The 24,381-nt window shown below is 44.8% G+C and overlaps 1 protein-coding gene across 3 annotated transcripts in view; it reads right to left on the reverse strand.

Moving 5' to 3' along the window:
- Positions 1–24,381, reverse strand: part of SLC12A2 (solute carrier family 12 member 2) — a 160,424-nt gene that overhangs the window by 76,120 nt on the left and 59,923 nt on the right. For all 3 annotated transcript variants that reach the window (XM_075324695.1, XM_075324704.1, XM_075324687.1), the window contains exons 3-5: positions 16,528–16,647; positions 13,956–14,031; positions 3,557–3,652 (exon numbers count right to left, since the gene is read on the reverse strand). In XM_075324695.1, the coding sequence (XP_075180810.1) occupies positions 3,557–3,652; positions 13,956–14,031; positions 16,528–16,647 (292 nt within the window). The remainder of the gene's footprint in view (positions 1–3,556; positions 3,653–13,955; positions 14,032–16,527; positions 16,648–24,381) is intronic.

A 24,381-nucleotide genomic window follows, 5' to 3' on the forward strand; every position in this document is an offset into this window, starting at 1 on the left:
TGGGGAATTTTAAAGGGCCTGATTTCCTCAGCTACAGGATCAGGAGATAAATACGGTGCAATGGCTCAATACAATATCGTCGTCATTTTATATATACAAGATATACATGCGCACATAACACTAGCCACAATTCCTGAATGCTGTGCGGTAGGGAAGTATAGAAAGGATGTAAGCACACACGGGACATGAAGAGGACCGGTCACTTGTGATATATGCAGATTTTAATCTGGTGTGAATGTCCGTGTTCTCCAGAATCTGCTACTTTATTTTTTTACTTCCTGCGCCCCTCTGTTTCTGAGAATTGTTCCCCTTTTCCCTGTGGATAAATCTAGTCTTGTTTTCCAACTGGGTGTGGGTCTCAGAAGAGTTGGTGACCACGCCCACTTGAATAACAAAATACTAGGTGTGTACATACAAAAGGGGCCATATCAGAATGGGAAAAGGCAGGAACAAAAAAAAATGGTGATTCAGGAAATCAGCGGCATTTACACCAAGAGTTTTAGAAGTTGGTAAATGTATTGCATGTGTCATTTGACAAAAATTTTTGCCACAGCTCCAACTTTAAAAAAAATCATGGCTTATCAAAGGGGCCAAGTCTAGTAGTTCAATACATTTATTAAAATACATTGTAGCACAGGAAGCGTTAAAAACGCACCATAAATATTAAGAGCCGTGCGCCTATCAAAATTGGTGAAACTTATTCCAGTGGGCCACAGGTTCAAAACCTCAGATTTCTGGAAGCCTTTTAGCCTGAATGTCCAACATGCCATCAGCTGAATCATCAAGAAAATGTGTTTTTCTTTTTATTGTGAAGCAAAACAACAAAATAGGACAAAATAAATGAAACCGTTAGTGTGCATAACTATTCACCCCCCTTGCCTAACAGTAAGTGGCTTTGGAAAAGTCTCTATGAGCTTTCCACAGCTTGCCACTGGGATTTTTACCCATTCCTCAAGGCAAAACTGCTCGAGTTAGATGGTTTCATTTGGTGAACAGCACTCCTCAAGTGTGACCAAAGATTCTCAACTGTACTAAGGTCTGGGCTATAACTAGGCCTTACCAATACATTTGCACGTTTCCCTTTAAACCACTCATGAGTTGCTTTAGCAGTATACTTTGGGTCATTGTATTATTGTCAGGTGAACCTCCATCCCAGTCTCAAATCACAAACAGAAATGGGTTTTTCTCAAAAATATGCCTGTATTTCACACCATCCATCTTTCCCTCAACTCAGACTGTGGTACCTGTCCCTGCTACCAAAAAAACCATCCCCACAGTATGATGCTGCTGCCACCACCATGTTTCACTGTGGGGATGCTATTCTAGGGGTGCTGAGCTGTGTTGGTTTGGTACCAGACATAACATTTACATTAATGGCCAAAAAGTTCAATTTTGGTCTCATCTGACCACAGCACCTTCCTTCATACATTTGGGGAGTCTCCTATAGGTCTTTGGCTAAAGCAAAACAAACCTTGCAATTTTGAAGGCTTTTTTCTGGCCAGCGATATGGAGTGTACGGCTTATTGTGGTTATATGAACAGATACTCCAGTGTCTGCTTGGAAACTCTGCAGCTCCTTCAGAGTTACCTTTGGTCTCTGTGCTGCCTCTCTGATTAATGTCCTCTTTGCCCTGGTTGAGAGTTTTGGTGGGTTGCTTTATGGTGTTGCATCTTCTGTGGCCTTTTAGAAAAGGTGTGTATGTACTGACAGATCCTGGGACACTTAGATTGCACACACAGAGGGACTTTTCACTAAGCATGTGATTTATGAAGTTAATAGCTTGCACCAGAAGTTTTTAAGGATTCCATAGCAAAAGGGATGAATACATGTGCACATGGCAATTTTTATTTAATTTTATCCCATAAATTAAGTTTTTTCCTATATTTTTCTCCTTTTACTTCCACAACTTTGATTATTTAGGGCCAATGCATCAAACACAAATTGGATTACAAAAATACTTAAAAACGCAGGTTGTAATGTAGCAAAATAGGCAAAAAGTTAAGGGACGGGGGAGGGGTGTGTGAATACTTTCACAAGGCACTGTATGTGCCTTAGCCATGCTTTCTTTTAACTCACAACAAAAAAGTGAGTGACCGTGAACAAAGGAATGTACATACAGTAGTTAAAATATAGCCATGACCTAGCGGAGATGCGATATCATACACCAAAATGAGGGTGCAAGTTATTGGGCCAAAGTAAGCCAACAAATAGTTGCCGTAAACTACTTAGTCTAATAAAGGCCCCGTCACACTAAGCAACATCGCTAGCAACATCGCTGGTAACGAACAACTTTTGTGACGTTGCTAGCGATGTTGCTGTGTGTGACATCCAGCAACAACCTGGCCCCTGCTGTGAGGTCGTTGGTTGTTGCTGAATGTCCTGGGCCATTTTTTAGTTGTTGCTGTCCCGCTGTGAAGCACAGATCGCTGTGTGTGACAGCGAGACAGCAACAACTAATGTGCAGTGAGCAGGGAGCCAGCTTCTGCGGAGGCTGGTAACTAATGTAAACATCGGGTAACCAAGAAGCCCTGTCCTTGGTTACCCGATATTTACCTTTGATACCAGCCTCCTCCGCTCTCACTGCCTGTGCTGCCGGCTCCTGCTCTGTGCACATTTAGCTGCAGCACACATCAGGCAATTAACCCGATGTGTGCTGTAACTAGGAGAGCAAGGAGCCAGCGCTCAGTGTGCGCTGCTCCCTGCTCTGTGCACATTTAGCTGCAGCACACATCGGGTTAATTAACCTGATGTGTGCTGTAACTAGGAGACTGGGGGCTGGTCACTGGTTGCTGGTGAGCTCACCAGCAACTCGTGTAGCCACGCTCCAGCGATCCCTGCCAGGTCAGATTGCTGGTGGGATCGCTGGAGCGTCGCAGTGTGACAGCTCACCAGCAACCTCCTAGCAACTTACCAGCGATCCCTATCGTTGTTGGGATCGCTGGTAAGTTGCTTAGTGTGACTGGACCTTTAGGTAGAACATTACGAAATGTTGCACTTCTGACTCTAGTCTAAGTGTAAACGGTGCAAAAAAAATGGCCAAACCAAATCTATTATTTTTTCAATTAAAATAGAAATATACTTCATATTAAATTCACAAATTCTTTATTATGTTTATTCATAATGCAGTCTATGAGCTCCATACACTACTGTAGTCAGGGTAAATGCTTCTGGAAACACAGGAAGTCTTAAATGCTGCTGCGGATAGCAATTCTGAAGACTCACATATATAATGTATGAGACCGTCCTGACTCCAGCATTAGAAGGGACAAAATGTCAAAACGATGAGAAAGACTAAACTCTAACCCGGAACACAAGTCTTGGTTTATCTAAATACAACATGACATTTCCAGAATTGGCACGGACCACAAGACGATCCTCACTCCCCAAGACAGTATCTATCAAACATGTCTGTAGCAGATGACCATGTTAAAAGCTGACGAAGACATTTTGCATTACTGTTGATAATTAAGCAAGCCGAAATAAAAATAATTCTGCACTTTAGAGACAAAGCATCAGCAGTACAACGAGACATCAAGGTCATAATGAACAAATTTACCTCCTTTTACAAAGCCGTTTGTAGCAATGGCCGAAGTAGACAATCCAGTGATAGTCGTCACCACAGTGGCCATGCCGATGACAACAACACTTAAACCTGGACAAAAGGAAAAAAACTTTTATAGTTTGCTTCATAACAGGACTTTTATAATATACATTAATGTAGTAATACATATATATATATATATATATATATATATATACACATATGCGTGTGTATAATTTATATTTATATATATATATATATAATATAAATTATACACACGCATATGTGTGTGTGTATATATATATATATATATATATATATATATATATATATATATATTATATATATATATATATATTATATTATATACACACATAATACATACATGCGCACACATATACATACATGCGCACACAAAGTGAGTGCAGCCTTACAAAGCATAGTGGTCACATCGATTTAAAGTTGGGAAAGAAGGTTTTTCTCTAAATGCTGTAACCTCTGATGTCCGGTGATGTCACGTCAACCTCCAGAATTGGAAGATGACCTGACATCACGGAGGCGGGACCCAGTCTCCCTGAGTGACTGGCTGTGTGTGTGTGTGTGTGTGTGTGTGTGTGTGTGTGTGTGTGTGTGTGTGTGTGTGGGGGGGGGGTTCATCGCATGTCACAGCTCAGAATCTCACGCGCTCTCTCCTTCACCACTTCACAGAGCGCCACAAGCAGACAAGATGCTGTGATGTGCGATGAAACTCCGCTCACAGCCCTGTCACTCATGGAATATTATATACGGATAAGGCTGCACATCAAACTTAGATAATAGTATAATGCCTCAAGCATATGGACAAATATTGGAATATACAATGAAAAATGCTACTTGCTAATTTGAACATGTGAATAATGAATTGCATACCTGCCATGAATATTAGGAAAAAGGAGATATTTAGCAATCGCATTGATCAATGTAACTGAGCCCCAAGGCCTCGTCAAGGCATATCTCTATATTGGGGTCCCTAGCTCTGTGACCCTAACTGTGTGTCATCTCATTGCAATTAAAAACTGCTATGGGTGGAGAGGGGTAACTAAGGACTTTCTTATATAGGAGATGGAAAAAACATGGCCGAAAGGGGCGGAGCTGTGTTCACATTCAGAAAAAAACTACATATAACTGAATAGGATAACTGAAGTGAGCACTAATATATATATTATGAGTGCAAGCCAAAAATTACATACTATATACGGATAAGGCTGCACATCAAACTTAGATAATAGTATAATGCCTCAAGCATATGGACAAATATTGGAATATACAATGAAAAATGCTACTTTTTTTCTGAATGTGAACACAGCTCCGCCCCTTTCGGCCATGTTTTTTCCATCTCCTATATAAGAAAGTCCTTAGTTACCCCTCTCCACCCATAGCAGTTTTTAATTGCAATGAGATGACACACAGTTAGGGTCACAGAGCTAGGGACCCCAATATAGAGATATGCCTTGACGAGGCCTTGGGGCTCAGTTACATTGATCAATGCGATTGCTAAATATCTCCTTTTTCCTAATATTCATGGCAGGTATGCAATTCATTATTCACATGTTCAAATTGGCAAGTAGCATTTTTCATTGTATATTCCAATATTTGTCCATATGCTTGAGGCATTATACTATTATCTAAGTTTGATGTGCAGCCTTATCCGTATATAGTATGTAATTTTTGGCTTGCACTCATAATATATATATATTAGTGCTCACTTCAGTTATCCTATTCAGTTATATGTAGTTTTTTTCTGAATGTGAACACAGCTCCGCCCCTTTCGGCCATGTTTTTTCCATCTCCTATATAAGAAAGTCCTTAGTTACCCCTCTCCACCCATAGCAGTTTTTAATTGCAATGAGATGACACACAGTTAGGGTCACAGAGCTAGGGACCCCAATATAGAGATATGCCTTGACGAGGCCTTGGGGCTCAGTTACATTGATCAATGCGATTGCTAAATATCTCCTTTTTCCTAATATTCATGGCAGGTATGCAATTCATTATTCACATGTTCAAATTAGCAAGTAGCATTTTTCATTGTATATTCCAATATTTGTCCATATGCTTGAGGCATTATACTATTATCTAAGTTTGATGTGCAGCCTTATCCGTATATAGTATGTAATTTTTGGCTTGCACTCATAATATATATATTAGTGCTCACTTCTGTCACTCATGGAGACTGGGTCCCGCCTTGGTGATGTTGGGTCAACATCCAATTCCAGAAGTCAACGTGACATCACTGAACATCAGAGGTCACAGCAGCCCTTGTCACATGATGGGGATGAGCGGACAGCAATAGCGCCGCTCACAGACAGAATTGGAAAAAGAAGGTATTTAGAAAAAGCCTTCTTCCCTAGCTTTAAATCCATGTACCCACTATGCTTTGCAGTGGACCACTTATTTAAGTAAAAACGGCCAACCAAAGTGTGCCCAATCAACCATTTTCCTTCCCCAGTGTCACATGACTCCATAATGTTACTAGGTCTGGTCAGGTGACTGGGGAGCAATTGTTTTAAATTTAGTGTAAATCGCTCACACACACTCTCTCATACTGGTCATTGCAAGTTCAACATAGCACCTCAAGGCAAAGAATTCTCTGAGGATCTGAAAAAAAAATTGCTGCTCTACATAAGATATTCTAGGCTAGAAGAAGATTCCTAACACTAAGAAATTGAGCTGCAGCACGGTGGCCAAGACTATACAGCGGTTTAACAAGACCGGTTTCACTCAACAGGCCTCACCGTGGCCAACCAGAAGTTGGGTGCACATGCTCAGTGTCACATCAAGGGGTTGTCTTTTTAAAATAGACCGATGAGTGGTGCCATCATTGCTGCATAAGTTACAGGGTGGTGGATGTGGGGAGGGGGGGGCAGCCTGTCAGTGCTCAGACCATATGCCGCAACCTGAATGAAATTGGTCTACATGGCAGTAGTCCCATAACGAAGTTTCAATGAAAGACAAAGCATAAGAAAGCCCGCAAACAGTTTGATGAAGATAAGCAGACTAAGGACATGGATTACTGGAATGTGTCCTGTGGTCTGATGAGACCAAGATAAACTTATTTGGTTCAGATGGTGTCAAGTGTGTGTCAGAAACCAGGTGAGGAGTACAAAGACTTGGCTAGAGTAAGATCAGGAACAAAGTTGATGTGGAACTGTTAGGGATACTTCACACACAGCGAGATCGCTACTGAGATCGCTGCTGAGTCACGTTTTTTGTGACCTCATTAGCGATCTCGCTGTGTGTGACACTGAGCAGCGATCTGGCCCCTGCTGTGAGATCGCTGCTCGTTACACACAGCCCTGGTTTGTTTTTTTATTGTTGCTCTCCCGCTGATAAGCACATATCGCTGTGTGTGACAACGAGAGAGCAACAATCCTGAATGTGCAGGGAGCAGGAGCCAGCGTCTGACAGCCTGCGGTAAGCTGTAACCAAGGTAAACATCGGGTAACCAAGGTGGTTACCCGATATCTACCTTCGTTACCAGCCTCCGCAGCTCTCACGCTGCCAGTGCCGGCTCCTGCTCCCTGCACACGCTAAGCTAAGCGGTGTGCGCTGGTAACTAAGGTAAACATCGGGTAACCATACCCGATGTTTACCTTAGTTACCAGTGTCCACAGCTTCCAGACGCCGGCTCCGTGCAAGCGCAGCATCGCTTGCACATCGCTGCTGGGTGGGGGCTGGTCACTGGTCGCTGGTGAGATCTGCCTGTTTGACAGCTCACCAGCGACCATGTAGCGATGCAGCAGAGATCCTGACCAGGTCAGATCGCTGGTGGGATCGCTGCTGCGTCGCTAAAGTGTGACGGTACCCTTACTGTGCTGCTGAAGATATGACATAAATCCAGGAAAGATTGAATGAAGGTGGTTTTATTCTACGTGTTTCGTAGTGTATCCCCACTTCATCAGGAAATCCACCGATATAACAAGCAACAACAAAATTGCGGTCTATAAATAGCAGCAAGTTTTCAAAAGAGAGCGCCAAGAAAGACACATGACAGTGAGTCAGAGTTCAGAGGAGGCGCGAGGATGCTCATGTTATATGTGTTACAGATGATTACTCCATTGCATAAACTATTGTACCATGTAAAATATAGGAAGGCAGCGTGTTTTTCTGCTCTTGGCAAGAAAGTCACATTTAGACATATTATGAAGTCTGTCTACTTTAAGTATAAAAGCAAGAAAATATAGTTCACAGCATGTGGATTAAGTATCTGTAATATTGCAGGATGGGTCTGCGAGCGCGGAGGAAGAAGGGAATTTTGTTTACTTACCGTAAATTCCTTTTCTTCTAGCTCCAATTGGGAGACCCAGACAATTGGGTGTATAGCTATTGCCTCCGGAGGCCACACAAAGTATTACACTTAAAAGTGTAAGGCCCCTCCCCTTCTGGCTATACACCCCCAGTGGGATCACTGGCTCACCAGTTTTAGTGCCAAAGCAAGAAGGAGGAAAGCCAATAACTGGTTTAAAGACCAATTCAATCCGAGGAAACATCGGAGAACTGAACCATACCACATGAACAACATGTGTACCCGAAAAAAACAGAAAAACCCCGAGAAAACAGGGCGGGTGCTGGGTCTCCCAATTGGAGCTAGAAGAAAAGGAATTTACGGTAAGTAAACAAAATTCCCTTCTTCTTTTTCGCTCCTAATTGGGAGACCCAGACAATTGGGACGTCCAAAAGCAGTCCCTGGGTGGGTAAAAGAATACCTCGTGATAGGGCCGTCAAACAGCCCTTTCCTACAGGTGGGCAATCGCCGCCTGAAGTACTTATCTACCTAGGCTGGCGTCTGCCGAAGCGTAGGTATGCACCTGAAAATGCTTGGTAAAAGTATGCAGACTCAATCAGGTAGGTGCCTGACACACCTGCTGAGCCGTAGCCTGGTGCCGTAATGCCCAGGATGCACCCACGGCTCTGGTAGAATGGGCCTTCAGCCTTGAGAGAACCAGAAGCCCAGTAGAACTGTAGGTTTCAAGAATTGGTTCCTCGATCCCCCGAGCCAGGGTGGATTCAGAAGCTTGCGACTGTTTACGCCGACCAGCGACAAGGACAAAGAGTGCATCCGGGTGGCGCAGGAGCGCCATGCGGGAAGTAGAACCTGAGTGCTCTCACCAGAACCAACAGATGCAAATCCTTCTGAAATTGATGGACTGGACGAGGACACAAAGAAGGTGAGGTGATATCCTGATTGATATGAAAGTGGGATACCACCTTAGGGAGAAATTCCGGAATCGGACGCAGAACTACCCTGTCCTGGTGAAGGACCAGGAAGGGAGATTTGTATGAGAGCGTTGCTAGCTCGGAAACTCTCCTAAGAGACGAGACCGTTACTAGAAGGCCACTTCCCGAGAAAAGCGGGAAGGGAGACCTCTTTCAAAGGCTCGAAAGGCGGCATCTGGAGAGCAATTAGAACCTTGTTCAGATCCCAGGGCTCTAACGGCCGCTTGTACGGAGTGCTGAGACGACAAACTCCCCGTAGGAACGTGCGTACCCGAGGAAGTCGTTTCTGAAAAAATACAGATAGCGCTGAGACTTGTCCCTAAAGGGAACTGAGCGACAACCCTTTTTCCAACCTAGATTGCAGGAAGGAAGGAAACAGACGATGCAACCGGCCAGGGAGAAACACCCTGCGCCGAGCACCGAGATAAGAATATCTTCCACGTCCTGTGGTCAATCTTGGCGGACGTTGGTATGCTAGCCTGTCTCATGGTGGCAACCACGTCCTGAGGGAATCCTGACGACACTAGGTTCCAGGACTCAATGCCACACCATCAGGTTGAGGGCCGTAGAATTCAAATGGAAGAATGGCCCTTGAGACAGCCAGTCTGATTGGTCTGGTAGTGCCCCCGGTTAGCCTACCGTGAGGCACCACAGAACCGGGAACCACAACATCCTCGGCCAATCTGTAGCGACGAGGATGGCGCGGCCGCAGTCGGTCCTGATCTAGCGCAGCACTCTGGGCAACAATGCCAGAGGTGGCACATAAGGTAGCTGGAACTGCGACCAATGCTGAACTAAGGCGTCTGCCGCCAGAGCTCGATGATTGTGAAACCGTGCCATGAAGCTGGCACATTGTTGTTGTGCCGTGACGCCATTAGATCGACGTCCGGCCTCTGTCAGCGGCGCCAGATCTCCCGAAACCCGTCCGGGTGAAGAGACCATACCCTTTCGGCCACACCCCGGCGACTTAGGAAGTCAGCTTCCTAGTTTTCCACGCCTGGGATGTGAACTGTGGATATGGTGGATGCCGTGTCTTCCACCCACATCAGAACCTGCCGGACTTCCTGGAAGGCTTGCCGGTTGCGCGTTCTTCCTTGGTGGTTGATGTATGCCACCGCTGTGGAGTTGTCCGACTGAAGTCGGATTTGCTTGCTGTCCAGCTGCTGTTGGAAGGTTTGTAGGGCAAGATACACTGCTCTGTGTTCAAGAACATTGATCTGAAGGGTGGACTCTTGCTGAGTCCACGTACCCTGAGCGCTGTGGTGGAGAAAAACTGCTCCCCACCCTGATAGACTCGCGTCTGTCGTAACTATCGCCCAGGATGGGGATAGGAAGGACCTTCTTTTTGACCATGAGGTGGGAAGAAGCCACCACCGTAGAGATTCCTTGGCCGCCTGAGAAAGAAAGACGACTCTGTTGAGGGAGGTCGACTCCCCGTCCCATTGGCGGAGAATGTCACATTGTAGTGGACGCAGATGAAACTGCGCGAAAAGAACTGCCTCCATTGCTACCATCTTACGTAGGAAGTGCATGAGGCGTCTCAATGTGTGCGACTGGTTCTTAAAGAAGAGATTGCAGCCCGTAGTGAATGCTGTTTGTCTAGCGGAAGCTTCACTATCGCTGAGAGAGTATGAAACTCCATGCCTAGATATGTTAGCGATAGGGTCGGGGTCGGATCTGACTTCAAAAAGTTGATGATCCACCCAAAACTCTAGAGAGTCTCCAGCGCAGCGTTCGGGCAGTGTCGGCATGTTTCCTAAGAGAGTGCCTTGACAAGTAGATCGTCTAAATATGGGATCACAGAGTGACCCTGAGAGTGCAGGACTGTGACTACTGCTGCCCTGACCTTGGCGAAGACCAGTGGGACTGTCGCTAGCCGGAAGGTAGAGCTACGAACAGAAGGTGTTCGTCTCCTATAACGAAGCGTAGAAACGCTAGTGCTCTGGATCAATCGGCACGTGTGGATAAGCATCCTTGATGCCTAATGATGCTAGGAAATCTCCTTGGGACATTGAGGCGATGACATGGCGGAGGGATTCCATCCGGAACCGCCTGGTGTCCACGAGCTTGCTGAGCAGTTTTAGATCCAGAACGGGACGGAACGGCCCGTTCTTATAGGCACCGCAAATAATTTGGGGTAAAAACCGTGACCTTGTTCCTGAAGAGGAACGGGGGTCATCACTCTTTCTGCCTATAGAGTGCACCCTGTTTGCAGAAGAGCAGCGGCTCGGCCGGGAGGTGGAGAAGTTCTGAAGAATCGAGTTGGAGGACTAGAAGTGAGCTCTATCCTGTACCCGTGAGACAGAATGTCTCACACCCAACGGTCATTGACCTATGGCAGCTAAATATCGCCAAGGCGGGTGAGCCTGCTACCGACCGAGGATGCGGAGAGAGGAGGCCGCAAGTCATGAGGAAGCCGCCTTGGAAGCGGGTTTTCAGACTGTCTCTTTTTTGGGCGTGACTGAGCCCGCCAAGAATCTGAGCTCCTCTGATCCTTTTGAGTCCACATTGGACGAGGAAAAATGGGACCTGCCCGAGCCTCGAAAAGACCGAAACCACGACTGCCTCCTGCTCTGTTGGGGTTTGTTGTGTCCGGGCTGAGGAAAGGATGAATCCTTACCCCTGGACTGTTTAATGGTTACATCCAAACGCTCACCAAACAGTCGGTCAGCAGAAAAAGGCAACTGGTTAAGCAACCTTTTTTGGAAGCAGAATCTGCCTTCCATTCACTTAACGAGCAGACCAGGCTCTGCTTAAAAACACGGAGCAGCGGAGGCTACTGCCGTACGGTTCGCAGAGTCTAGGGCAACCTGAATCGCGTAAGAAACAAATGCAGACATTTGAGAGGTTAAGGATGCCACCTGCGGCACAGATGTACGTGTAACCGTGTCAATCTGTGTAAGACAAGCTGAAATAGCTTGGAGTGCCCCAAGGGTGAGAATGCTGGAGCCAACGGTGCGCCGACAGTCTCATAGATGGATTTAGACCAGAGATCCATCTGTCTGTCAGTGGCATCTTTAAGTGCAGCTCCATCTCCCACTGCAACTATGGATCTAGCTACAAGCCTGGAGATTGGAGGATGCCGCTTGGGACACTGGGTCCAGTCCTTGACCACGTCAGGGGGCAGGGATAACGTGTATCCTAAGCCGTTTGGAGAAGCGCATATCTGGATAAGTGTGGTGTTCCTGGACTGCCTCTCTGAAGGCAGAGTGGTCCAGAAAAATACGTGAAGCTGACTCCTCCACTGGAGGAGCTGGGTGAGAAATAACCAACATTCTATTGATGGACGCTATAAGATTATTCACTATGGCGTCACCATTAGGTGTATCCAGATTGAGAGCGGTCTCAGGATCAGAATCCTGAGCCGCTACTTCCGCCTCATTACACAGAGAGTCCTTCTGCTAGGACCCTGATGAAACCGAGGGCCGCTCATAGTGAGCCCGCTTAGGCTGTCTGGGACTGACGTCTGTGCAGAGCCGTGACTCTGGGATGCGTGTGACATTCCCGGAGCTGTTAGTTGTTCACACTGAGGGGGGCCATGGATCAATGATTCAACAGTGCCCATGTTGTGAGAGACATGTCCGGACTGCTAGGCTTCTAGTATCATAGCCATAGTCTCAGAAAATCTGTCAGTAAATACTGCAGACACCGTCCTCATCCTCTGGCCATTAGCAGAGACTCCGGCTGAGTTGGATATAATGGGGGTCTATGTAACCTGCCGGCCGTATAGCCGTACATGCTGTACCGGCTGCATAGAAAAACATGTGGTTCTGCACCTTTGTTTTACACAGAGAATATGCTGATAACTCCTCCGCACAATCCAGGAGGGTATATACAACGTGCGACCAAACAGTGCAATGTATATAGTACAAGCATATCTATAAGTGCACTTCTGCACTAGTGGGGTTAGCACCACAGGTGCTGCTTAACGCCTGTTGCAGCGATTGTGTGACTAACAGAATGCCAGGGTCTTCCACACTTGTCTCTGTATCGTACAGAAACTGACACTAATGGCTGCCGGCGTCCTTGTAGAGAAGGAAGCCGTGGGCGTGCCTGAGAAAGTGCGGGAATCCGGTTTCACAGTGCACACAGTGAGAGGGGTGGAGTATGCAAAACATACTCCAGCTCTCAGCGCTGCTGTGCTATGCAGCGTCACGCCCCTACCCTGACTGTCAGGCCTGTGGGCGGTAACGAAGGGAGACTAGGCCCAGAAGCCGGGGACTCGAGTTAATAAGCGCGGCCGGCATATCAGTGCTGGCCGGCGCGGAAGTCCCCGGCGCACCACAAATCCCAGCGGCGCCTTAAATAAAAATGGCAGCGGCGGTTAGCGCAGTAGTCACCCAATACACTAACACACCCAGCAACGCTGTGGTGTGCGATGGCACTAGTGCGGACAGCGCCGCTGTCCCTGGCGCACTAACACACCCAGCAGTGCTGCCGTGTGTCTGTGCGGTCCCCACAGGGACACAGAGTACCTCCATGTAGCAGGGCCATGTCCCTGAAGATACTCCGCTCCATGTCCAGCAGATACCAGGGGCTGTGGATGGAGCACGGTCTCAGTGCCTGGAGACCGATAGAATCCCACTTCACCCAGAGCCCTGTAAAAAGGGATGGGGAAGGAAGCAGCATGTGGGCTCCAGCCTCCGTACCCGCAATGGGTACCTCAACCTTAACAAACACCTCCGACATGAAGTGGGGTGAGAAGGGAGCATGCTGGGAGCCCTGTATGGGCCCTCTTTTCTTCCATCCGACATAGTCAGCAGCTGCTGCTGACTAAACAGTGGAGCTATGCGTGGATGTGTTGCCTCCTTCGCACAAAGCACAAAACTGGTGAGCCAGTGATCCCACTGGGGGTGTATATCCAGAAGGGGAGGGGCCTTACACTTTTAAGTGTAATACTTTGTGTGGCCTCCGGAGGCAATAGCTATACACCCAATTGTCTGGGTCTCCCAATTAGGAGCGAAAAAGAAAACATCAAAAGCTGCCTCTGACACTTATGTGAAAATTACTTTTACATCTCTCTTGCTTGTCTGGAATTTCACAGTCAGAGTCTATGTCAGAACTCTTCTGCTCCACTAAAGTAGATCATATATCGCGGAGCTGTGCTTTTAGATCTGTCTTAATATCATTAAAAAAAAAAATTAAAATCCCAACCTACCAATTCCAGCGTGGCCGACAATCCATGACAACCGGATGAACAGCATCACCCCCCATATATTCAGCATGCATCGTACCTAGGGCACAAGGGGAAAATAAAACCAAAATTAATTTTCCTCATAACCCTAATAAACTTATGCCCAATTTATTTTATAGCATACTTTTCTGTGCATTTAGTTCATGATCTAAAATCTGGAATTTTGGCTTGATGGGAACCTGACAAACCTGCCCAAACCATAGCCAGCAAGAATCAGAGTCTGGATGTGCGAGTGCAGCAGTGTATGTTTTATCCTGAAACACTGCAGCATTTCAGAAAACACATACTTTAAAAGCTAGCCAAAGACCAAACAACTAGAATGACTAGTCAAAGGACGGTCTCCCTTCCACTCTCCCCCTGTCTGACAGGCCTTTCCCTCCCCCTCTCCCCTTATCTGACAGGTCTCTCCCTTCCCCTCTCCCCTTATCTGACAGGTCTCTCCCTTCCCCTCTCCCCTTATCTGACAGGTCTCTCCCTTCCCCTCTCCCCTTATCTGACAGGTCTCTCCCTTCCCCTCTCCCCTTATCTGACAGGTCTCTCCATTCTCCTTTCCCCTTATCTGACAGGTCTCTCCCTTCCCCTCTCCCCTTATCTGACAGGTCTCTCCCTTCCCCTCTCCCCTTATCTGACAGGTCTCTCCCTTCCCCTCTCCCCTTATCTAACAGGCCTTTCCCTTCTCCTCTCCCTTTGTCTGACAGGTCTCTCCCTTCCCCTCTCTCTTTGTCTGACAGGTCTCTCCCTTCCCCTCTCCCCTTATCTGACAGGTCTCTCCCTTCTCCTTTCCCCTTATCTGACAGGTCTCTCTCTTACTTGATCCCCTTGTCTGACAGGTCTCTCCCTTACCCTTCTCCCCTTGTCTGACAGGTCTCTCCCTTCCTTGATCCACTTGTCTGACAGGTCTCCCTTCCCCACTTCCTGTAATGCCTACAGGAACAAAACTGTCAGGGCGAGGGAGAGGCCATGCAGACTAGTATAGGACTAGTCATTCAAAATGTATAGCCCCCAGAAGACTTTTCATACCATGTTTTCTCTCAAGCATCGCAGTAATTGCAGGTTTAACTGGGCATGTTAAAAATCGCGTCAGTTGCGACCTCAAATTGTGGACATGACTGACTGTATGCACTGCTCTGTGTGCTCTTCCGCACTGAACCCGGGTGCGGGAGCTGCCTTTCACTGCATACATTAGGTTAGTCTGTAAAACTGATCAAATTGTTGATGATGCGATGATCTGCATGGAGAATCGGCCATGTGCCCAGGCTATAATGAAGGCATGTGCTCGCAGTGTTGCGCACGGGCCAATTATACACTCGTCTGAACGAGCTCTTGAAGATACAAGCCTGCAATAACACAGACCGTGTCCGCTGCAGGCTGCCTATGGTTTACGCAGGTTCCCCTTTCAAGACAAAAACTAAAAAAAAAAAAATGTATCATAGTATTTAAAACCATATGTAATTGATGCATAACTAGTAAATATCGCTAGTACTAAAAACAAAAATAATCTAGTAATTCACATATAGTAACACTATGAAAAAAGAAAATTCAGAAACACAATTTGCTAAAAGATTGGTAAATTTTGCTCTTATATTGATTTCTATACCTCAGTTGAGGAATTGTTTTACTATATACAGTACAATTCTTATAATTGACATCAATGGGACCTAATATTTGGCAGATTAGGACAATTCTGATTATTGGACTGGTGTAAAGTGGTATCTGCAAGTACTGCAAATATATTGGTGCAACATCGAGGACTGTCTGGGTCTTCAGTGCCCCCTAGTAGAGGAAGTGTGATTGATTTAGTGCCTTCCTTTACCCTGCGTCCCATACTGCGGAGGACGGTTGTCTCATGACCGGCCCTTCTCCCCTTTACTCTTTTGTTCCCAGGGCAGTGATGACACGGGAAGATTTCCTGTCATAGCAACTGGGAAACAGCTGCGTTACATGTTAGAAACTGTGAGATCAATTATATCAAGTCTAAAATTAGAAGTCGTCCTAAGTTGTGTCCTAAACAATGAAGTACAGCGGCTAATAATGGGATTGAAGAACCTTTTTCCCATAAATAGCCACAGCGGCGGGGGGGGGGGGGTTCAGTGCGCTTAGCACACATATACAACATATGTGGAGTAAATTAACAATGAACAGATTTCCTTTCTTCTGCTCATGCCAGGCTTGATGATTCCGGACAAACCCTACTCCGGTAAGCTTTGTGGCACAGCGAACACCGCCGTCCACCATGAAGTCACCCCGCACTCACCCACTTCATTGGAGCTGGGTGGTAATGACGTAAAAAATGGGTGAAAGTCGCAAAATCTTTAGCACAGCTTTGAGTTGTGCCAAAAGGACATGACTTTTCAAAGGTTTTCAGAATAATGGTGGAAAAGCTTTGATGAATCGTCCCAATGTGTGCAGGGTTTTGGGAAATAAGTGAATACCTACCAGGTAACAGATTGTGTGTTACTAGTTACAATCATCACTCGCTGCCACAGGATTCATTAGTAAAGTGTCAGAACTCAGTACTTGACCGAAACCTACTCACCAATACGCCTTTAATCCAGCCAAATTTTACCACTCCTTTTCCATCAGCAACATGATTGGTGACCGCATCTCCGGTCGGTGTTCCTTCTTCTCCATTGGCAAAACCATCTTCAAAAGGTTCCTAAAAAACCCAAAACAGGACAAAGAGGTTAGAGAAATACGTCACTTTCCTGAATTAGAACAATAGAATAAACAGAGATCATTTGTATGTTATCACAAAGCAAAAGGCGTTAAAGTAAAAGACCTTCATCCTCGCAGGGTTAAATATTATGAAGGTATACAACTTTTTATTTTTCTAATAAAGCTAAAACACATAGTCAACAAAGTGTGAGAGAAAATGTTTTTCTTTTCTTTTTGTTCTACCATTCCTGTGCAGACTTACGTCTCCATAGATGTAGATCGGATAAACCCTGTGTCACGTCACTCCTCTAAATCTGCCCCCTATAAGTTACCAAAAAGCAGAGGCAGCAGCAGCGATCCGACAACAGCAGTATCAGGGACACAGCAAAATTATACAAAGTGAACAGAGTTGAGCAAAAAGATTCACAGGATTCTTATTCAGAGGCCAAGACGGGAGACCATGGGCCCCGGACCAGAGCCATGTGAAATGCACCTTTGCTGCCGGCATCCCGATGCCCTCTTCTGATGAGTAGGCCCAAAGTGACAATATGAATGCAAAGTGATGCAGATATAACATTGTGCCTGTCCTACTATATCAGGAGGGGGACGCAGTAAAGCATGCTGGTAGGAGTAGGTTCAGGGGGGCCCCTAGTCCAAGCCAGGGTCATGCGGATCTTTGTGTTCCACTCCGGTAAGGAGGTTTACATAGAATGATGGCATCTCCTCATAAAACACAAATATACAAAGACAAGAATAGTAAATATGAAATATACGAGAGACATAAAATAGCTAAGTAATTGCTAGAGGAAGGCCAGGACAGCGACGGTATGCCTCTAAGACAATAAAGATGAGATATAAGTGTCACCGTCTGGGCAATTAGCAGGCCAAAAATAGCTGGAGTTCCAACGTCTACCCCTATATAGCCACTCCTATCACAGAAGAAGATCACCTTGTATGCCGGGTACGAACAATGCTATGGAAAACTACTGGTACTGTACTAACAAAACAAAACTACGGCTGATTAGTACACCACACATAGGACAATGGCCCCGCAGGGATGAACAACTAAGGGTCTACTGAATGACTATGTAGGATGTGATGAAATACAACAGATAACCTTTTTAAGAGAGGAAGGGGCAAATGTTATCTAACGTATTATTGCTTTTATCAGATTAGCTGGAAATGTCATCAGAAAAACCAATGTGACAGCCATCATTAAATTATTCCACCGACAGTCCAGTGGCCAAGCCTTCAGCGGGCTGCAGGTCTTTGTTTACATGCCAGCAGTAGCAGTCACGCGCCACATAATGTCTGTGGTCCGCCATGCGACTCCTCAGAGGTCACAGGACAGGCGCTGGTGATTTACAAAATCAGTTGCCTCTTCTAGTAGTAGGGCTCCACGCAACAGGTGCCGCAATATTCTGGTGCAGGTGAAAACTGAAATGAGGCTGACACATGGTACTTCTAAATGGGTGGGGGCCTCCCATGACAGGAAGGGGGCCTCCGCATGACAGGTGGGTAGGGTGCTCCGCATGACAGGTGGGTAGGGGGCTCCGCATGACACGTAGGTAGGGGGCTCCGCATGACACGTAGGTAGGGGGCTCCGCATGACACGTAGGTAGGGGGCTCCGCATGACACGTAGGTAGGGGGCTCCGCATGACACGTAGGTAGGGGGCTCCGCATGACACGTAGGTAGGGGGCTCCGCATGACACGTAGGTAGGGGGCTCCGCTTGACAGGTAGGTAGGGGGCTCCGCATGACAGGTGGGTAGGGGGCTCCGCATGACAGGTGGGTAAGGGGCTCCGCATGACAGGTAGGTAGGGGCTCCGCATGACAGGTAGGTAGGGGCTCCGCATGACAGGTGGGGTATCTCAAGCCAAACAAATTTCAATTTACACCAGAAAGTACCAAATACTAAAGCGCAAATCTACACCAGCCCATAGCAAACAAACACAGATTTGTCTTCTTGGTGTGTGGACAGACAGGAGATACAGGTGTATGTTTAGGATATGTGCACACAAAGCCTTTTAAACATGTGTGATGTTATATTGAAGAAACCAATGAGCTGCTCCCAACTGGAAGCCATGTGAAGAATGGTCACTTTTTTTTTTTTTTTTTTAACTTTCACATCTTCGGAAACGTGAATTTGTTAAAAGACAATGAAAACACTGAGCAAACACACAGCAAGTCTTATTCACTATGGAGCATACCCACCTAATAAAGATGACGTGCACACACCACTAACAGTCTCCCTGTTTCTTATCTAGCTATAGGGACACAGATGAGCCATATACAGCGCCTTCCATTAATGGGCACTGTAAGCCTCTCCCATTTCATTCATTCTTCGGAATGATTTCAACAATCAATGCAGGATGTGATGACTCCGTCCATCTCTATTCCAGCCCAGATCTTGGGAACAACTGTATACTCCATATTTATACTGACTGCTCACTCAACTGCAAAACAACTTCTGGCCAGGACTAGACAGCACCCATTATCTTTCCACTACAGTGACCTCCCTATACGTGTAAGGCAAGTACTAAAGAGTATATAGTGGAAGGTCCAAAGGCTCCAGAGCTGATGGAAACCAGTAAATATTCTGCCTGGTCAGCATGTGCTCGTTTTACAAGGATCTGAATCGCAAAGGAAAACATCACATGTTAAGATAATTCAGCTTTTCTTACATGGTTAATCACACAAAATCTGTTGAAGGTATACAGATTTAAAAAAAGCTCAAAGAAGTCAAGAATTAATAAAACATTTTTTTCTTTATTGAAATGTCTTCTCTTTTATAAAAATATATATAAATAATTCCACTATATAGTACCCAAGGACAGGATAATAAAGGTCATAAGTTAATTATCCCGCATCAGCATATGGATTCAAAATATTAGCAAATCATAGTGCCCTACAATTCATTAGACATATATAAGGCTGCAGTGAAAATTTAAACCTCCTTTTTTCTATGTAAAGAAATTTTTTTAGTAACAATAATCACAGCAGCATACCATGTGGCAAACAAACATATTGGTAAAGAATCATAAAACATTAATATGTAAGAGTTAATACTATGGGATTTATCAGTTCATCATATAATATAAAATCACATGAATACTGATTCCTCCCATTGATATTTCTGAGTCACTATAAAAAAGAAAAAAGTGCAGAGTATCGTGTATCAGATACCATATGCTGTTACGGGATTCTCAATCATTAAGTTCGTTCCCCGTTCTGTGGACGTGTGGGCAAAACATTACTCCATTTTAATTTACAAAGTGACAAGCCACATGGCTTCAATAAAAGTAATGAATCCACAAATCCACCGCAGAGAACACTATACATGCATTACCTTTTTAGAGACCTAAAATCCACGTCCTGCAACCCCAAGGGGTTGGATTTTAGGTCTCTAAAAAGGTAATGCATGTATAGTGTTCTCTGCGGTGGATTTGTGGATTCATTACTTTTATTGAAGCCATGTGGCTTGTCACTTTGTAAATTAAAATGGAGTAATGTTTTGCCCACACGTCCACAGAACGGGGAACGAACTTAATGATTGAGAATCCCGTAACAGCATATGGTATCTGATACACGATACTCTGCACTTTTTTCTTTTTTATAGTGACTCAGAAATATCAATGGGAGGAATCAGTATTCCTGTGATTTTATATTATATGATGAACTGATAAATCCCATAGTATTAACTCTTACATATTAATGTTTTATGATTCTTTACCAATATGTTTGTTTGCCACATGGTATGCTGCTGTGATTATTGTTACTAAAAAAATTTCTTTACATAGAAAAAAGGAGGTTTAAATTTTCACTGCAGCCTTATATATGTCTAATGAATTGTAGGGCACTATGATTTGCTAATATTTTGAATCCATATGCTGATGCGGGATAATTAACTTATGACCTTTATTATCCTGTCCTTGGGTACTATATAGTGGAATTATTTATATATATATATATATATATATATATATATTTTTTATAAAAGAGAAGACATTTCAATAAAGAAAAAAATGTTTTATTAATTCTTGACTTCTTTGAGCTTTTTTTAAATCTGTATACCTTCAACAGATTTTGTGTGATTAATTCTGAAATAGAAACTTTACCACTCCGGTGGGGAAGTATGCTATAATAGGCAAGATTTTTGTGAGTTATTTTCTTACATGGGTTTGTCCCACATACAAACATTTCACCTAGAGTCTGAACAATGATCATGAAAACGGGGCCCCAATGTCTTATGTGAATGAAGCATGTCTATAGAAATTATAATTATGGAATGTCAGTGTAAGGAGGCTTAGACTCCATGCAATGCTCCTCTGGGATTATATATGGCTGAGATGCCATGCAATGCCCCTCTGGGATTATATATATTTTATTCCCAGAGGTGCATTGCATGGAGTCTAAGCCTCCTTACACTGACATACCTGGCATGTCACCCTTCACAAGGGGAAACATTACCCCTTAGAGCCCTATAGGAATTATAAGCATATAATGAAGCAGAGGCTACAGTTGTTCCTAAATGCTTCATTCACAGAGGACTTTGGGCCCTTCATATTAGAACCAGTGGTGGCTGCAGCAACCAGACCCCATCAATCACACAATTATCATCCATCCCATGGACTGGCGATGAATGCTTATTGGACAATCCCTTTACACGGTCTACAACTAACCCTCTTTACGGGAAACTAGAAAATAAAATGTATTCATAGAGTTCATTACGTAATAAGACTTAAACGTTCAAGGTCCAATTCATTACAGCAAGTTTGTCCCGAAATCACCTGATTAACAAGAAACTTGACCTAAATTCTAGCCAGGCATCCAATTCTTACTCTGGCAATTTACTCGCTTTCTGAAGTCATGGACGAATGTGCTAAATTACTAGTGTAACGTGCAAAATTACAGATATTTGGCAACTTTAAAAAGTAAACTACCATAAAACTTTCTTTTTAATTTTTCATTACTGCATTTAGCATGGACGTTTATGAAAGTTGATAAATTCGATTTCACTAGGTTCTCATTTCTTTCCTGTTCAATTACATGATGAAAGTGGTCTCTAAAACATAGTTACATAGTTACTTAGGTTGAAAAAAAGACCCCGGTCCATCTAGTTCAACCTTCCTCCAGCAGTTCTACATTTGGTCACTAATGGCCCAGTCACACACAACGACTTACCTGCGATCCTGAAAACGATGCGACCTGATAGGGATCGCAGGTAAGTCGCTGGGAGGTCGCAGGTGAGATGTCACACAGTCAGACCTTACCCGGGAATGCAGGAACGATACAGGTCGCAGTAGCGACCTGTATAACGATCTCAGCAGTCACTGTGACCCTGTCACACAGTGTCAAACACAGCGATGTGTCCTGCCCAGCAGGATATCGCCTTTGAAGAAAATTACCTGGACCATTCTGCAACGACTAGCGATCTCACAGCAGGGGCCTGATCGCTGGTAAGTGTCACACATAACGAGATCACTAACGGGATCGCTACTGCGTCACGGAAACCGTGACTCAGCTGCGATCTCGCTAGCAATCTCGTTATGTGTGACGGTACCTTAAGTCATTTATAACCAACAATGTTGTGTGTTCTGAGGAAATCCTCCAGCCCTTTTTTAAAAGCTGTTATATTATCTGCCATTACTACCTCTTGTGATAGAGAAGTCAGACTGAGGAATGCCCTAACTGTAAAGAACCCTTTCCTATTTAGCTGCCGGAATCGCTTTTCTTCCACTCGCAGTGTATGCCCCCTCGCTTTCTTCAACATTTTCTCATTGTTCTGAAAAATCTGTACCCGGGTCTGTAGAATTGGAGTATAGGTTGTGTCTGCAGAGAAGGTGCTCCCACAGGAGATAATCCTCTGACCGTCGGCCCCCTGACCCACCGTCGGCCCCCTGACCCACCGTCGCACTACAAGTGAGAGAGGAGCACCGATAATCAGAAGTTGCGCTCCTCTGCTGCCGCTGTGCTGGCATCCCTCACTCCATGTAATCCCAGAATCCGAGAGAGGGCATTAGGCTGCGTTCACAGGTTACGTTTTTTCCTGCAGTTTTGAAAGACTGGTTTGTGTAAAAGAAAAAAAAAAAAAGAAAAATTGCAACATACGCATAGCGTTAGCTTGCTTGCGATCATGCTGATGTGCCAGCCTCTCATTCATAGTGTCACGCCACATACAGCTGTATGGGGACAGAGCAATTGTATTATGGTAGCAATTTTTCTGTTTCCATCAAAATACATTGGCATGTGTAACTAGACCAGTAACAAGTGGAGTTTGACTTGTGTATGGTCAATCAGCACTGGACAACTGGCTGACATCAGCCCATGTAAATTGACAATAAGGATAGGCCATCAAAGTCATGAGCAAAGGCATTAGTATGTTTCTGGGAATACGCAAGACCACAAGGGGACTGGGTCGGTGGGGGCAGGTATAGATCTGAAGGCAATTCTGTAGAACGCAAGTCCGTTTCTTCAGCCTGAAATGACCATTGACAGGAAATGATCGATTGCACCAACAAAACAAGAACATGTGTATTAGAAGAACCATTTTTAACCATAAACTGGAGGCTTGAAAATCTGGTATTTCTATCTGCTGATGGCGCATAGAACGGCTCTTCTGTACACGATCAGCGATGGACAGCCTGTAGGGAGCCTCCACTGCTCACATTAAGGATAATCGGGACCCTGTACAGAAAATCCACTTTCCATTTGAGATGTTGTAGCGCAAAGGAAACTGACAGAACTGAAATGAACTTCGGTACATATCCTCCAGCAAATCTAGATTATTTACGTTGCGTGCCTGCAGATTGACGAAGATTGACTATGGGAAAAACAGCTGTTTGCAACAGGAAGGAATAATAACCATCCAATTTGTATCCGAAATCTGCATGTAAACTGTTGTATAATTATCACAGCCAGCCCAGAACATTCTCAGGAATCCGTCACATACATCCCACCATGTTTGTGGAAGGAAAATTAGTTTAGAAAAACAAACAAATAAAGCAGCAAAACCGGCAAATCTGAGTAATGGAGCGGCCAGAGCCAGAAGACGTACAGCACTTCCAGATGTGGGGACTCGGATCCAAGATATACACTATAGCCATATCAACCTGCAGGAAGGGAAACCTCAATAGGCGAGGAAGGCCAACACATAGCCAAAAAGCAGAGCAAAGAGATGTGTGGGATCTCAGCCCACCAGAAAGTATCCTGCAGGGTCCCTCAAAACACTGTGGAATGGATCTGAAGGAAGTGTGCCCTCCAGGGGCTTGTGGGATCCTTCATAAGTGTGATGACCACGAACAGTAAAAATATCGGAGGCGAGAAACACTATATAAACTGATACAAAACATTAAAGGGAACCTGTCACCTCCAGAAACGATATTTACCTGCAAATATAAAAGAGTAATCTGCTGGCAAATAACGTTAAAAAGGGGTTATTTTTGTTTCATACTGAAATGTTCCAATGTTTTCTAAATATTATATAAAACTTAAATATGAAAATTATGACATTCATTTGTATTCAGCCCCCTGTGGTCGGATTCCCATAAACTAAATCCTCAGTGACCATTGCCTCCAGAAGTCGTATAATTAGGAAATTGAGGCCACCTGTGTGTGTCATTTTTAGTATAAGTACAGCGGTTCTGTGAAGGCTCCAGAGGTTTGTTTGAGACATTAGTGATCAAACAGTGTCATGAAAAGTAAGGAACACACCAGACAGGTCAGGGATAAAGT

Source organism: Anomaloglossus baeobatrachus, chromosome 1, assembly GCF_048569485.1.
Source record: "Anomaloglossus baeobatrachus isolate aAnoBae1 chromosome 1, aAnoBae1.hap1, whole genome shotgun sequence".
In the NCBI taxonomy this organism is placed as follows: domain Eukaryota; kingdom Metazoa; phylum Chordata; class Amphibia; order Anura; family Aromobatidae; genus Anomaloglossus; species Anomaloglossus baeobatrachus.